General features: G+C 43.8%; 1 protein-coding gene across 1 annotated transcript; it reads left to right on the plus strand.

Moving 5' to 3' along the window:
• Positions 1-6,864: 6,864 nt before the first annotated feature.
• LOC137641488 (zinc finger protein OZF-like) lies at positions 6,865-8,835 on the plus strand. Its single transcript, XM_068374107.1, has one exon. It carries the CDS (start codon positions 7,419-7,421, stop codon positions 8,424-8,426), a length of 1,008 nt encoding a protein of 335 aa, XP_068230208.1. The 5' UTR covers positions 6,865-7,418; the 3' UTR covers positions 8,427-8,835.
• The last annotated feature ends 8,919 nt before the right edge of the window (positions 8,836-17,754 follow it).

A 17,754-nucleotide genomic window follows, 5' to 3' on the forward strand; every position in this document is an offset into this window, starting at 1 on the left:
TGGAGTTCTGGGACTCTGTGAGAGATGAAGGAGAATGATCTTGCGTCTAGAGACCATTCCGACTCTATCGGGTTTGTCCGAGATAGAGCATCCGCTGTCACATTGCGGAATCCTTGTAGGTGAACTGCAGACAGGTGCCAGTTCTTCCTTTCTGCCAGACGGAAGATTGTCAGGAGCACCTGATTTATCTTGGGCGATCTTGAGCCCTGACGATTGAGACAACGCACTACCACAGAGCTGTCCAGGGTCAGGCGAATGTGTATCGACGGGGGCGGGGAGAGTTTCTTCAGCGTCAGAAGAACCGCCATGGCCTCCAAGATGTTGATGTGAAACGTCTTGAATAGGGGAGACCAAGTGCCTTGAGCCTGTTTTTGGTGGGAGTGACCTCCCCAACCCTCCAATGAAGCATCCGTATGGATGTTGAGAGATGGAGGTGGGTGTTGGAGAGGAAGGGACCTTTTTAGGGCCCTCGCTTCTGACCACGGCTTTAGAAGAAGTCGAAGTCTGCTTGGGAGCCGTCTCTTGAGGTCTCTTCGAGCGATGGATGCGGAACGTCTCCAGACTCCCGCTGCATCCTTTAGCTGTGCACGGAGCACTGGGTTTGTGATCGAGGCGAACTGTAGAGAGCCTAGAACTTGTTCCTGCTGGCGTCTCGAGATCCGTTTGGATTTTTACAGTCGCTTGACAGACCCTGCTATTTCCTTCCTTTTCTTTGCTGGAATGGAAAGGCGGTGTGACTGAAGATTCCAGTGGATGCCTAACCATTGGAACTTCTGAGCTGGAGATAGACGAGACTTTTTCGCGTTTATCTGGAATCCCAGGTGTTCGAGAAACTGGGTAACTTTTCTGCAGGATTCTATACAATCCTCGGGCGAGGGCGCCCACACTAGCCAGTCGTCGAGGTAGGCCATCACCTGGACGTTTCGGATGCGGAGCTGTTGTACTACTGCGTCCGCTAGCTTTGTGAATATCCGAGGGGCCACGTTGAGTCCGAAGGGCATGGCCCGGAAGGCATAGCTTTTCCGTTGGAGTCGGAATCCTAGGTAGGAGGAAGCGTGATGGTTCATTGGTATGTGCCAGTATGCGTCCGCCAGGTCTATCGAGACCGTGAAAGACCCTCGAGGCAGGAGGGTTCTGATCTGTTGAAGAGTCAGCATCTTGAACTTGTTGTTCGATATGAATACGTTGAGGGGGGGATAAGTCCAGAATGACTCTGAGTCTGTCTGAGTCTTTCTTGGGAACACAAAACCGTCTCCCTTGGAACCTTGTGGACTTCACCCTTCTTATCACCTTCTTGTTCAAGAGGTCTAGCACATATTCTTCCAGGGGGGGGTTGAACGTTGGAAGGATTGCCGGAAGGTTGGGGGTGGTTGCGCCCAGCTCCAGCCCAGACCTTTCTTGATGATGCTGTGTGCCCAGGAGTCGAAGGTCCAGCGATCCTGGAAGTGGCGGAGTCTTCCTCCCACCGGAAGCACTTCATTGCTTCTGGGGTCCCGAGGACTTGCTGCCTCGGCCGCTAGCTCCCTGTCCTCCTCTGCCTCTGGAGGGCCGGCGAGAGGAATCTCTGCCGGAACCCCTGCCTGAGCTTCTACCCTTGGGACGTAAGGTAGTGGAGTGCTGCTCGAAGGCGGGATTGAAGGCCGGTGATGAGGACAAAACCGGCTGTGGGACCAAATGAAAGGTCTGTGGCGGCTGAGCGGCCACTTGGGGAGTAGCGGGTGCCGGAAACTAACGTCTGTGCTGACGTTGCTGGGGTCTATGCTTCGACTGCTTCCTCTTAGGCTGAGGACCGTCATCCTGAGAGGGCTTTCTCTTCCTAGACATGCCCCATTTGTTGAGAAGGTTCCTGTTCTCAGATGCGGCCTTGTCTGTGATCTCTTTCACTAGATCAGACGGGAAGAGGTACTTGCCCCAGATGTTGGAGGCAATTAGTTTCCGGGGTTCGTGTCTGACAGTGGCACTGGAGAACACGAATTCTCTGCAGGCTCTGCGAGCTCGCATGAAATGGTACAGATCCTTGACTAAGGTTGCCATATGAGATTTGGCAAGGACCATGTAATGGTCAGGGACTCTGGTGTCACCAGCCATTACGTCCATCTGGACCTGGAGAGTGAGAGATGCTGCCAGCCTCTCCTTCGTTTCCTGTTCCCTACGAAGGAGGTGTTCGTTTAGCTTGGGTCCGGATACGCCTCAAAGCGGGGGAAGAACTCCACTTCTTCCAGGGGTATGGAACCGATCTTATCGCTGACGAAGATCTTGTCATCAGCGATGCCCATATGCTCGGCGAACCGCCACGGATTGTCGCTCGAGCATGCGGGGAGGTCCTTGATGGAGATTTTGCGAGATTCCTCGGAACCTCCCATCGACCGAATGATCTTGTGAGTTTCTTGGAGCTTCTGCTCCATCACGGATTCAATGAGCCGAATCATATCCTGTGCCGTAGGTAGAGGAGTCGTGGTGGAGGACGTAGATGGGAGAGACACTTCCGACGGTGTAGGAGTAGGAGGGGGGATGGAGGGAGGGGCATCCTCCTTATCGGACTCGGTATATACTACCCGGTCCTCTTCTTCATCATCCTCCCCTTCACCCTGGGCCATAAGGGTTTTCTCGGTGTCCTCCGAGATCTCTGACATGTGTTCATCATGTTCTGAATCCAGGTGACAATCATTCATGGACTGAGCCATGACAGTATCAGGTTCCACTGTGATCTGGACGACGGGGATCTGTTCGACTGGGACCACTGAGTCTGGTGAGGCCTTTGGGAACAGCAAAGATCTCATTTCTTCTGTGGCTAGGTATGGTCCAATGGCGTTCTTTTGAAAGCCACGTACCCTCTTGCGTAGGTTGTCCCGAGCAGTGTCCCGAATCTCCGCTGAGGGAGGATCATAGAATGCTTTCTGTAGGCATTCTTGGCAGACCGAACAGGTGGTGGGGCCCCAGTACTTGAGATCCCCTCTCTTGTGAGCACAAGGGGCGTGTGTCCTACACGCCGTGTGTCCATAGAAGTGTGGCCGACGGACCGCGCAGAAGTCGTGGTCACACTTGACGTACTCCTCCTGTAAAGGAAAGAGACGATGAGTATTGTAGAGTCATAATATGGCTCGTATATAAAGTTAATTATTAACAAGTTAATATTAACATAAGTTAATTGTGATGCACAGAAGGGTGGGATGAAAGGAGACAGACGCATGCCTCGTGTAACCCGCCCGGCTGGTTGCCGTAGCATCAGACAGTCCCAGGTGGCCGTAGGCCTCCATGGAAGGTGTCTTGATGATGGGAATTCCATTTAGAATTACCATATTATAGACTAGGCTTGAAATCTTATCAAGAAAGTCTGGGGATCATGAGATCCTAGTAAGGTTCCGGCAACCAGACGTGCCAATTACACGTAGCGTGCTGGAAAGATGAAACACGCAAGAAGACAGAGTGAAAACTGAACAAAATGTACGATTCCGTACCAGTTTGTCTGCGTTAACAAGCCGTCTAGGTGCGGTTTTTAGGAGCTATCGCTAGTAAAGATAGCTGAGAGAAGGGGTGCAAGGCATCTTGCCGCCTCCGGACAGGTCCGGCATACCCCCGGCACGCCGGAAGCCGCTCGAGCAGAGTTTCTGGCATTCAAGAATGATCATTCTATGGTCAAAAGAAGCCAGGGTGGCGGCAGCCGGTAGCGGCGGCCGCCGGCAAGGAGCGGCGGTTCCGGCAGCCGGAGGCAGTCGGAGGGTGACAGGGGTAAGGATAAAGGAGCATAGCCGGGGCCGGGGGCCGGCTGCTAGTGCCGGCACTCCGGGAGGGGTCGGCAGTGTGCCGAGGCTATGAGGGAATGGAGAGACCACGGCGGTAAGCCGGCGGCCGGCGGCGATCCCCCGGCACTCGGGGGAAGGCGGCAAGGATAAGGAAGTCACCCGTAGCGGCGGTAATGCCGGGGTAGAGGCGGCAGGGGACAAGCACCAAAGAAGGAGGTGGGATGGCAAGGCTGTACTAGCCTAGTCAAGACACCTCTGGAAAAGGTACCACCATGATAGAGGTGAATCTATCATCCTAAGCAGGGGCCGCAATGACCGGGGGCTAAGGCAGTCCAAGAGAGGACAGGGTGTACCCAAAGAAGGGGTGGAGACTCTTCATGTCGACCAAATGATAACTGACTCCATAGCACTATGGAGGGTCTATGTATCAGAGCGGACAACACTGGGAGCACCACGGGGTCCAGCACTCCAGCCTAGGGTGGAGTGTAGGACAGGGGACATATGAAGCCTAACCTACTGGTAGGTTAGGCTAGGCAAGAGATAGGTTGGGGGGGGGGGGGAAAGGGTCTTCTTATAAGAAAGGATGGGTTATGCACCAGAGCGGCCACCTAGGAAGGGAGATGCACACCCTAACCTATAGTAGGTGGACCAACTGAAAAACGGTGCACGCGTATATTTCAGCAAGGTACATAAACCAACCCTTTCAACCTAACCTGGATTAGGGTTGTTAGACCCTAATCAAGGAAGGGAGAAGACATATCGCAAGGAAAAGGTCAAGGACCGATTCAGCTTAAAGGAGGGGATCCTACCTTTAAGGTCCGCAACACTAAGGGAGGGGTCATTCCCTTAGGTGGGGAGGCGATACAGTACTCTGAGGAGTCTTGTCCTATCACATGTAATAGGATACAAGATTACCAGAGGGAAGCCCTAGGGCTAGGGATGAAGAGAGCATATAGGGGTCCTATCATAAGGTTAGGTTAGCAAGGCACTCAAGATAACCTACCCCCTATATGGTCCCTGAAGGCGAAAAACACTTGCATCACTGTCAATGGTATTGTAAAATAATGCCAATATCTTCATAACTAACACTAGGATCACTGAAATATCATGCATTAACACTGGAATAGGCTCACTGGCCTAGGGGCTAATCAAAGCCTACAGGTATGGGGTCAGCGAAGACCCTAACTAATGCGTCAAAAACACGATATAAAGTTCCTAGCTATGAAGACTAAATAACTAATAGCGCTGATTAGTAATTTATATACCGGTAAGGCTGTTGCGGCTAACTAAATAAGGCATGCAAGCAACAGCAGCGTCATAAAATGGCGCTGACCGGTCTGGCAAAGCTCTGCCACAATTATGCAAATATCTCGAAAAGTAAGATTTACTTTAAGGCCAGAGCTTATTTAAACAATACCTAAACCTTTGTACTCAACTTTCCAGAAGAAGGTGAAGCTGAAGGTTGAGACATAGCGAGGATGCAAGTAGATAAAGTCGCACAAAGGGAAAAATACGTCCAAGCGAGCGAGCTACTAGCAAAGGAATGAGGATGGACGTGACGTCATCGAAAGCAATGGCGTCCGTCTGTTTACATCGCGAGTACCGATATCGCCACATCTAGATTGGCTGCAGCTCAGCTCCCAGCCACTCCCTGTCCGCCATATTGAAGCGTTAACTCTATATGGGGTGTAGATAGCTATGTGGCACGTCTATACATGCGTGTCCCCTGTTGTTACACGATGTCTTAAGGGGAAACCTTTAGGATACTCGCTCCAGAAGTTAGAATTCTGTGATAACCTGTGGTTTAATTCTCTGGGAAAATCCTAGTAGTGATTACCCAAGGAAGCTACCAAAAAGGAACCTTCCATCAGGACGCCATGGCTTGAGCCCAAAAATATATATATATATATATATATATATATATATATATATATATATATATATGCGTATATATATATATATATATATATATATATATATATATATATATATATATATATATATATATATATACACACACACATATATATACAGTCAGACTTCGTTAATCGCGGTTTCTTACTTCGCGGTTTCGTTTTTTCGCGACCAAGGAGAGGAGAGAAAATTTTTTTTTGTGATGATTGTTTACCTAACATTAGGAATTTGATTTCTAATAGTTGTAAATAGCATTGGGATGGCCAAGAACTGTGCAATACCTATTAAATAGAAATTCATAAAAATTGCAATAAAATTCAAGCTGGGCCATGATTTCAAATAGCCCACACTCCTTTACAGTGGGAGTGCTGCGCGCCACTACCTATCTCTACACCCAGCTGGTCCTAGCTCTCTCTCTATAGTGTGTATCCATTTACGGTGGTAAAAACTTAGTTATATTTGAAATAAACCGGGTTTTGATCAAACTGGTGTTTCACTTAACTGTATCAAATATTAATGCATGTAATATTTACATTTTAGTATTGTGTTTATAATTTAAAACAGTGAATTATAATCTCATGCATTGTTTACATTCAAATCAGCTGATCAAATCTACGTAGTCCATCGTCAACCTATATTCATGTTCACGATATCCCACTGATATGACCATTCACTTTCACAGAATTACTTCACTGATATAACCTATCATGCGTATGAATATGATATCTCCTTCACTTATTATATCATTACTCCTTTTACCAATTGCTTCCCAAATCCCTTTCGTACATTTACTTTGCTCTCCCACACACATCTACAACGTATCTTTCCAACTCTTTTGATTCTCATTATTTTTTGTGATTTCATTCATTTTATCTTTTCTAGCCTTCATTCGTTATTTTCATCTTATTAATCATTGTGAACCTCTTTCTTATCCCTCATTCCACGTATTCCCATTCCTATTTTTTATTCTTCCTTCTCGCATTTCCCAAGTCCATTGATTTTGCCAATTTATTTGAATTAACGTAAATGTGGCAGAGGAAAAGAGATCCAGGTTTGTATAATCAGGAAAAATACAAATTATTTCCTAATTTGTAATGTTAAATTATTTCAGGTGTCTGTTGTATAACATGTAAATTACATTTTTATTTTTTTTACCTTTTTTTAAGATATTGGCATGATAATGACATGAATATCATTTGATTTCAGAGCATTGATTAAGAAGATGTAATCAAGAAACTGCTTGGAAGGTTAAAGAGAGATGTTTTACCACATACTATATTCATATATTTTGCCGTAATGAACACATGGTCTCTGTGAAAGAAGGAAAGCAGCTGTAGTTCTTAAAACCTAACACTATAAGAATTATATATGGACTAATGATTCTGAAAATTTGTGAATTTCAAGTTTCTTCCTTTGTAATTAGTTAAAAGTGTAAAAGAAAAATTAATAATAAAGTTAATAGAATTAATAGCTGATCAATAATTCTCTCAATTTATATTAGGTGTAGACCTAGAATTTAAGAGAGATCTTTTTATTAATAATTTGGGTACAGTACAGGAAAACATAGTTATCAAATTCACCATGTAAAAATGCTCTGTCATTGACATACAGGAATGGTGAATACTGTAGTGTAATAATTCGTAGATATCTTTATACCAAGTTCTGTATTACATGATTAATGGTGAGTAAATGAAGTAATATTGCCTGTTACCAGGCAAGTTTTACACATTTACACAAGTTTCTGCTAATTAAATTATAAAAATGAATGCCATCATTAAGTCTGAAATCTCTTTAGAAGAGGAGCCCGAAAGTAGACTATCATTAGTTACTGTCAAATGTGAAAATACTGATGTTGGTCACTCTCTTGATTCAAATATAAGTGTGTCTGAGGATATTTTTGCCACACCACTGTTTGTGGGAAAGGAAACACATTATTGCAAAACAGCAAAAGATGATACCGAATCTTTACCCAAATCAGAAAATGTTAATGATAATTGTGACCCATTGTTCATTGAGGAAGAGACTGCAAAACAAGTTAAGAACAAAGGAATCCCGGATTCAGCTGTTAAAACTATGACAAATAAGATGTTTACATGCTCAGAATGTGGAAAAGCTTTTCGTCGTGTATTTCACTTCAATACTCACATGAGAACTCACACAGGGGAGAGGCCATTCACTTGTGAGTATTGCGGAAAATCATTCAATGAAAAAGGAAATCTTCGCATTCATGAGTTACTTCACACTGGAGAGAGACCCTTTGTTTGTAAGGAATGTGGAAATTCTTATAGTAAGAAGGGGGATCTCGCTTCACACATGAGAGCTCATACAGGTGAGAGACCATTTAGCTGTAATGTGTGTGGGAAAACATTTTGTCAGAGAGCCGGTGTAAATGTTCACATGCGAATTCATACAGGAGAGAGACCCCATGTGTGTAGTGAATGCGGAAAGGCTTTTCTCCAAAAAACAGTGCTCAAAAACCATTTGAGAACTCACACAGGTGAAAAACCATTTAAATGTAGGGATTGTGGAAAAACATTTGGACAGAAAGTGCATCTTAAGAGCCATATGAAAATTCACACGGGTGAAAAGCCCTTTGAGTGCAAAGATTGTGGAAAAACATTTAGTCGAAAAAGACTTCTCACTGTTCATGCAAGAATTCACACGGGAGAGCTCCCATATGTATGCACTGAATGTGGAAAAACATTTAGCCTGCAAAAGAGTCTAATAAGTCATTTAAAGGATCATGCAAATGAATCTTTACGGGAGTAGACATTTAACAAACCATATCGTGCAAGTACTGAACAGTAGTAATCTTCAACTTATGTTGTAACATTGTTTGAAAGCTATAAACAAATTTAGAAAATTGCTATGATAATTTGCCTCACCTTAAAATTGATAGTAAATGTACATGGAAGAGATGAATTCTATTGAAATTTGTACAAATAGTTTTTAATCAGAGAGAAAGATTTCCTTACAAATTCATCTCGGTGAAATTCAGTTGTTTGGTGTTAATCATGTTTGAAGGAAGAGTACATTTAACCTGGAAACAGGAGAAAAATTTATATTTGGTGATCATGGTAAAATCTCTTGTAAGAATATTTAGACTTATAAAACATCTACTGTACTGTGTACAGTATATAAAAACTAAAGTAATGATAGTGTTCAAATATAATAATAAGAAAAAAATATGGAGGAGTTTTGATAGCCTGCTCAATTTCAATTGTAAAGACACTTCCTAAATAATATTCAGTATTAGAAGTACAATAACTAACAAATTAACCCTTTGAACTCTAACCCCTCACTAAATTATTTGGCACCCAGGCCTGGTGCATTATTATTATTATTTTTTTTTTATTTAACTCGACTCTTCTTAGTACAAAAACTATGCAAGATAGAACTTTACAACTTCTATTACCTTATAGTTGAATTAATTTCCTTTCCATTAATTTATAATTTACATATTTTGTCAAATTTTCATATACATAGATAATAAAAGAAGAGCAACAATAGGTTATTGCTAGACGTAGATTACGTCCTATGGCGCCGATGAGTAGAAATAGTCCAACATGACTTAGTCCAATGGCGCTCAAAGGGTTAATACTATAGTTTGTATGGGTATCTTTAGAAATGGAAATTTTTCAATATTAAACTTACCCGATAATCATGTAGCTGTCAACTCCGTTGCCCGACAGAATTCTACGGGAGGGATACGCCAGCTATCACTATACTAGAAGGGGGTGTACTCACAAGCGCCACCTGTGGCCAGGTACTACAGTACTTGTTGTTGACGCCACCTCACTTTTTCCTCTGTCGTGCTTCCGGCAAGACGTTCTTGGATACGCTTATGATTTTGGAGTATTGTTCACGGTTTGGTGAAGTATTTCTCTAAAATTTGCAGCTATTCGCTATACTGGAAACTTCTATATTAGCTTAGTTAGCTTTTGGAATTAATTTGTTTAATTATGGTGACGAAGAGAGTATTAACTCTCTTTCACCTTTAAATGGCCGACCCTTCCCTTAGACGGAAGTGTTGGTGTCTAAGAGAGTATAGACTCTCTTTCTTAATTTTGCTTAACAAAAGTTATAGATTTATTTTATATCTCTCCGCCTCTTATAGGCCTCTTCGATTAACTTCCTTTTATTATAAACTTATTAAAATTAATTTTTATATTTGTTTTTATTCGACCTTCCTAATAGTAGGCGGTCTTTTCTTGGTACCGAAGTTAATTAACTTTGAGCCCGTCATTTCGGTTTTACCTGTTAACATATTATGCTATTTTAATGTCTTTGAAAGAATTTCTTTGATAGTCTCGTACTGTTTTCAAAGTTGAACTAACGTTTTGTTTTGTCTCTGCAGTTGTTGACGTTCAGAACGTTCAACTTGCGCTCTATCGTTACGATAGAGAAAGAATTTTCACGGTTTCACGTTGCAGTAAGAGTAACCGTGTCTAGCGTTTTGTTCATTCTTTCTTAACTTAATGGTTTTAATCCTAATAAAGGAACTTTTCATTTTGGGAAATATTTCAGTTTTTTCCTTTAACAATAATATGTTTTAACGATATATATGATTGGGCTCTTCTCTCAGGTTCTAAGTCAAGAGAGAGAGAGAGAGAGAGATATAGAGACGGAGGGAGAAAGAGGAGGATAAACGTTTCATTCAAGCGAGTAACGTTGTTATCGTTTTTGCTCTTCTCCCTAGTCTCTTTAGGGGAAGAAGGTAAACGTTTCTAGAGTGATCTAGTGTTTAGTCTCTTTCCAGCCACTGAATTATTTATCTTTCATTAGATTTTTCTGTTGCATTGTAATTCTGTTTTCGCAATTACTAACTTTTGAGAAAGGATAGAATTGCGTGTTTCAGGTACAAACCACTTAAAGTTTCGAGTTCAGTGAAATAAGTGCAAACAGAAAATCAAAGTGATAAGTGATTAGCGCAAAGTGTGTCAGTGTTGTGCGTGAGGGTACTTCTGTGCGCGCCAGTCGTCCTCCCAGTCCGGGACCTCTTGCAAGCTCCCAAGCCCAGGGGAGAAGCAATGTCGAAGGGCAAAAGGGTTCAGCAGGCCTTGATCGGCGCACAGAAGTATCCTCGGTGGTCGCGGGCGTGTCTTACCGAGACCGTCACTCCCACCCGCAGACGATTGAGCCCTTATTTTGCTCGTCTGCAGAAAAAATTTAGGGGAGAAAACGCTGGTCTCAGGTCTCAAGACCTCTTAAACGTAAAGTCCAGACCTATGCCAGACGTACGAAGTTAGAGTTCAACAACCCGGATGCAGTCATTGGGTTAGCTCTGACTCCCCGCAGTCATCAGTTGAATGCACTCCGTCTAAGAGGAGTAAGGTTCTGCCGCAACAGATCTCTGCTGTTAAGGCTTTACCTCAGCAGACCTTAGTGTCTGCCGACCCCAAGTTGACTCTACTGCAGTCCATGCAGTCACAACTTTCGGTCTTGATGCGTGAGTGTCGGGCTGAGAAGGTTGCGCCTCCGCCTGCGCTCGCTCCGCCTGCGCTCGCTCCGCCTGACCGCAGTACCGCCTGCCAGGCGTACGATGTTGAGCCACGTTATGAGTTTACTGATCCCAGTGGTGTGCAGCTCCCTCCGCCTTCCTTAAGGCAACCTCAGCAATGGGAACAGGAGGCTTATACCTCTCTTCCTCCGCTTCCACTTGCTGTTCCACCAGTGAGGCAACACTCGCTTGAGGTACAACAACCTCTCCCATCCATGAGTCAGTCTCCTCAGCTCTCGCTGCAGCGAGCTCAACCCTCCTCAAGGCAAGCACCTCAACACCTTAGCCTTGCGCCTCAGGAGCCTCAACTTGCGAGACTTTTACTGCGTTCTGCGCAGCCACTACCTTTTCGCTCTCAGCTCACACCGCAGGAACCTCAACTCGTTCCTCAGGAACTTGCTACTGCGCATCCGCCAACCACTCAGCAAGCTCAACCCTTGAGTTCAGCCACTCATGCCAGGAGTCAGCCTCCTCCACCCATGCGCCTACCTTCTGCTGATCAGCCTTTGCAGACTGAGCCTCAGGTGTTCCCTCAACAGAGTCTTGAAGAGGAAACCACAACTATTGTTGTTCCAGCTCGTTCTGACTCTGCTGTTCAGCTTACCTTACCTCCATTGTCAAACATTATGATAATGGAGGTTATTTGTATTACTTATAAAAATATATTTGTATTCCTTGCAATATATTTTTAACAATATCGCAAAATATGGCAAAAATATGAATCATGAGTTATGAATGTAAGGTAAATATTATGTTGATATTAAAACCCCATGCAAGCATGCATAAAGCACTCTAGCACTGGTCATGGAATTTCTGAGAAATGTTAAACGCCATGCACACGCTCTGCTTACCTTACAGCATGCTCTACATACAGCATGCTCTGCTTACAGCATGCTCTGCATACAACATGCTCTGCATACAGCATGCTCTGCATTCAGCATGCTCTGCATACAACATGCTCTACATACAGCATGCTCTGCATACAGCATGCTCTGCATACAACATGCTCTGCATACAGCATGCTCTGCATACAACATGCTCTGCATACAGCATGCTCTGCATTCAGCATGCTCTGCATACAACATGCTCTACATACAGCATGCTCTGCATACAGCATACTCTGCATACAACATGCTCTGCATACCTTACCGCATGCTTCTCAGTCACACATCTTTGGTTGTTGCCAACTCACTAGACTGTCAAGCAGTTTCATAACGTTGCCTTCTAGTCTGCTGCTTTTGCACCAGTGAAACCCTCACTGAGAGAACTTAGCTTTTCTAGGATATGGTCCCTGTAGATGAGAAAGTTCTTTTCTCCCTCCTTCTGATATTCCCTTGAGGACTCTGTCATTTGGAGGGAGCCTTTAGCTGCGTAGCCTCCTATGGACTTTTATTTAAGCATAACATGCTTCCAGGGAAGGTAATGGTTCCACTTCAGTCGCTAATCCCGTCTGTTACCACACCTGCTCCCATAGACCTTGAGCTGTGTTGCAAGACATGCAGTCCAAGCTTAGTCCTTGTTAGAGGATTTTTTGTTTACGGAGTCAATGTGTCACGGGGAAGACGTTCAACAACCAGCAGAAGTGACTTGTTGTGACGCAGTGCGGCAACCTCAGCAACCCGATAAGGAGTTGTCTGTACGACCCAGACAGTCTAGACAGATTCGGGTTGTCACTGTACTTCCTTGCTTGCCCATGGTTGACAGTTCACAGACTGTGCAGCAGTACCATGATCTTGTGTCCGGCTCCGTCAGACGACTGGCTTTTAAGAGCTCCCACAAGTCGTCGCTGTCTGGAGATTTTCAAATGGACTATGGATCTGACCAAGGAACTGGGCCTCCTGGTCAATTTTGAGGAGTCTCAGCTCGTCCCATCCCAGACCATTGTCTCCTTGGGTATGGATCTTCAGAGTCGAGCTTTTCGGGCTTCTCCGTCGGCCCCAAGGATCTTCCAAGCCCTAGAATGCATCCAGAGCATGCTGAGAAGGAACCGATGCTCAGTCAGGTAGTGGATGAGTCTAACAGGGACACTTTCATCGCTGGCCCTGTTCATCGTGTTAGGGAGACTCCACCTCCCCCCCCCTTCAGTATCATCTAGCTGCTCACTGGATAAAGGACATGACGCTAGAGACGGTCTCAGTTCCTGTTTCCGAAGAGAGGAGGTCTTCTCTCGCGTGGTGTAAGAACAGCTTTCTTCTCAAGGAAGTCTACCTTTGGCTGTTCAGAAACACGACCGCCGTCTCCTCTCGGACGCATCAGACACGGGCTGGGGTGCGACTTTGGACGGACAAGAATGCTCGGGAACATGGAATCAGGAGCAAAGGACACTTCACATCAATTGCAAGGAGTTGTTGGCGGTTCTTCTGGCCTTGATAAACTTCAAGTCCCTCCAGCTTAACAAAGTGGTGGAGGTGGACTCTGACAACACCACAGCCCTGGATTACATCTTCAAGCAGGGAGGGACTCTTTCGTGGAAGTTGTTCTAGATCGCAAGGGACCTACTCATCTGGTCTAAAGATCGAAAGCTAACTGGTAACGAGGTTCATTCAGGGCGGTATGAATGTCATGGCAGATCACCTCAGCCGGAAGGGTCAGGTCATCCCCACAGAGTGGACCCTTCTCAAGAATGTTTGCAGCAGACTTTGGGCCCTGTGGGGTCAGCCAACCATAGATCTGTTCGCTACCTCGATAACCTAGAGACTCCTGTTGTATTGTTCTCCGATTCCAGACCCAGCAGCAGTTCACGTGGATGCTTTTCTGCTGGATTGGTTCCATCTCGACCTGTATGCATTCCCGCCGTTCAAGATTGTCAACAGGGTACTTCAGAAGTTCTCCTCTCACAAAGGGACACGGCTGACGTTGGTTGGCTCCGCTCTGGCCCGCGAGAGAATGGTTCTTAAAGGTACTGCAATGGCTGGTCGACATTCCCAGGACTCTTCCTCTAGGAGTGAACCTTCTAGGTCTACCTCACGTAAAGAAGGTACACCCAATCCTCCACGCTCTTCGTCTGACTGCCTTCAGACTTTCGAAAGACTCTCAAGAGCTAGGGGCTTTTCGAAGGAGGCAGCCAGAGCGATTGCCAAAGCAAGGAGAACATCCACTCTCAGAATCTATCAGTCTCAAGGGGAAGTCTTCCGTAGCTGGTACAAGACCAATGCAGTTTCCTCAACCAGTACCACTGTAACCCAGATTGCTGACTTCCTGTTATATCTAAGGAAAGTAAGATCCCTTTCAGCTCCTACGATCAAGGGTTACAGAAGTATGTTGGCAGCGGTTTTCCGCCACAGAGGCTTGGATCTTTCCACCAACAAAGATCTACAGGACCTCCCTAAGTCTTTTGAGACCTCAAAGGAACGTCGGTTGTCCACTCCAGGCTGGAATCTAGACGTGGTCCTAAGGTTCCTTATGTCATCAAGATTTGAACCTCTCCAATCAGCCTCTTTTTAGGACCTCACATTAAAAACTCTTTTCCTCGTGTGCTTGACAACAGCTAAAAGAGTAAGTGAGATCCACGCCTTCAGCAGGATCATTGTTTTCACATCTGAAACGGCTACATGTTCCTTGCAGCTCGGTTTTTGCTAAACGAGCTTCCTTCACGTCCTTGGCCTAAGTCGTTCGAGATCCCAAGCCTGTCCAACTTGGTGGGGAATGAACTGAAGAGAGTACTTTGCCCAGTTAGAGCTCTTAGGTACTATCTAAAAGGTCTTAACCTTTACAAGGACAATCAGAAGCCTTATAGTGTGCTATCAAGAAACCTTCTTTTCCAAGTTCTAAGAACTCAGTTTCTTACTATTCAGGCTTCTGATTAGAGAAACACATTCTCATCTGAAGGAAGAAGACCTTGCTTTGCTGAAGGTAAGGACACATGAAGTGGGAGCTGTGGCTACTTCAGTGGCCTTCAAACAGAGCCATTCTCTGCAGAGTGTTATGGATGCAACCTATTGGAGAAGCAAGTCAGTGTTCGCATCATTCTATCTCAAAGATGTCCAGTCTCTTTACGAGTACTGCTACACCCTGGGACCATTCGTAGCAACGAATGCAGTAGTAGGCGAGGGCTCAGCCACTACATTCCCATAATCCCATAACCTTTTAACCTTTCTCTTGAATACTTTTTATGGGTTGTACGGTCGGCTAAGAAGCCTTCCACATCCTTGTTGATTTGGCGGGTGGTCAATTCTTTCTTGAGAAGCGCCGAGGTTAAAGGTTGTGATGAGGTCCTTTAGTATGGGTTGCAGCCCTGTATACTTTAGCACCTTTGAGTTGATTCAGCCTTCCAAGAGGAACGCTGCGCTCAGTAAGGAAGACGATCTTATTAAAGGCAGAGTAACGGTTCAAGTCGACTTCCTTACCAGGTACTTATTATTTCATTGTTATTGTGGATAACTGATTATATGAAATACGGGATACTTAGCTATCCTTTAGTCTTGTACACTGGTTTTTCACCCACTCCCCTGGGTGTGAATCAGCTACATGATTATCGGGTAAGTTTAATATTGAAAAATGTTATTTTCATTAGTAAAATAAATTTTTGAATATACTTACCCGATAATCATGATTTAATTGACCCACCCTTCCTCCCCATAGAGAACCAGTGGACCGAGGAAAAAGTGAGGTGGCGTCAACAACAAGTACTGTAGTACCTGGCCACAGGTGGCGCTTGTGAGTACACCCCCTTCTAGTATAGTGATAGCTGGCGTATCCCTCCCGTAGAATTCTGTCGGGCAACGGAGTTGACAGCTACATGATTATCGGGTAAGTATATTCAAAAATTTATTTTACTAATGAAAATAACATTTTGTTATTAATTTCTTTGAATTCCAATATCTAAGATATCACTGGTTGTATTAAAAAAAAATTTATGATCATGTTATAACTTTTTAGCAGTCCATATTTAGATATGATGATCCTTTTGCCACCTGATTCTGGTGTGCATATTCCTATTTTTTTTTTTTTTCAAGCACTGTCCTGTACCTTAAGTGGAATCTCATTTGATATCAAGTAGCAGATATTCAATGTTGGATTGAGCTTGAAATTAACCAACAAGTATGTTCTTACCAAACTAGATTTATAACTGATTTGCCTTTAAATCGTTATCATTATATTAAATTGGTTCTGTGAGACCATTGAGTCCCTGTCCCCAGAGCTGATCTGTATAAACCATCACATTTTAGACTTTCATAAGGCTCGTCCAAAGACTTTTTTTTCTTGTGTGGTAAAATTAATGAAGTTGGAAGATTGCTTTACTAGAACAATTCTTTTGAAGGGAATCGTTGTGAGAAAAAATAATACAGTACTGTATTGCTTTTTTAACACATCGTAACCTTCCAATTGGGTTATTGTTAAAATTTTCTTTGCAAGTTCTGTTTTAGGGCTCGGCCAGACCAAGCGCGGCTAGCGGCGAGGTTCCTGCGGCAAGTTGAAACCTTAGGTATCTTATGTAGGTGGCCAGATAGGAGGCGCGAGGCTTCCCGCGCCTCCTATCTGGCCACCTACATAAGATACCTAAGGTTTCAATTTGCCGCCATAATCTCTTGCCGCTAACCACGCCGCTAGCCGCGCTTGGTCTGGCCGGGCCCTTATAGTGAAGTGCAGTACTGCATTTGGATGGATAATGTGGGCTGAGCAGACTTTTTAAAACCATCCAGCTGTATGCATAATTTATTTGGGTTAGAATCATTACAGTACTGCTTTACTGTATAATTATTTTTATCATTGTTATCATTGCTATAATTAAAGTGTGCCAATTTATACATTTGGGAGATTGGTACTTGCATGAAATTTTTTTGAGGGGCCAGTTTCAATAATGCCACAAGGCTTGAAATCATTGTCAAAGAAAAAAATATTGTAGATATTCTGTGAATCTTAATATATTGTTAAGCACTACTACATAATGGACTTTCATAAATACTTCCAAATGTAAGAAACAGAAATATTTTCTTCATATGGTAAATTATAAGGTTAGTTCATATTAATTTAACACTACACAATCGTTTAATGTAAGTGCTAAGTTTCCTTTTGGGCATTTTTGTTGACCAGCTTTTAGTTTCAACTTGCAATAATTTAACTTTATCTTGACTGGAATCAGATTACCAAAGAATGCAAGTTTCAGGAGTTTAGAAGATGAATGTAAAGGTTACAGTGTGTTCGTATAAAACCTTTGCTTTGTAATGTACTGTATAATCTTATAATTTGATTCAAAGTGAGTGACTGCATGTCCACCAAACAAGAAAGAGGGAGAATCCTGCTAACCGAGGTGGTGAGAGATAACAATTGACTAATGGTATGACACCCATAATTCTCACTTGCCATGTTATAATATACCATAGATATTACCGGTAACACTTTACAGTACTTGTGTTTTGCTAAGAGTCAATAATATTGCTTTGTTCTTGAAAATGACACATTACCCAAAAAGTTTTCAATATTTCCCACTTTCTTCCTTTCAAGAGGCTTTCCTCTCGTGGCCATCAATGTGCCCTCTGGTGAGTAATAGCAACAAACCACAGTGTGGCATGACCACACTTACTTCCTGTTAGCTATAACTTCACTGAAAGTATTTGCCAATACTGTTTTAAAAATCCTTTTAGTATAACTTTGAGA

This window comes from Palaemon carinicauda, chromosome 1 (genome assembly GCF_036898095.1).
Source record: "Palaemon carinicauda isolate YSFRI2023 chromosome 1, ASM3689809v2, whole genome shotgun sequence".
In the NCBI taxonomy this organism is placed as follows: Eukaryota; Metazoa; Arthropoda; class Malacostraca; order Decapoda; family Palaemonidae; genus Palaemon; species Palaemon carinicauda.

What these genes read in the sequence shown, in the direction of transcription:
- LOC137641488 (XM_068374107.1), top strand. Translation starts at nt 7,419, where the DNA reads ATGAATGCCATCATTAAGTCTGAAATCTCTTTAGAAGAGGAGCCCGAA.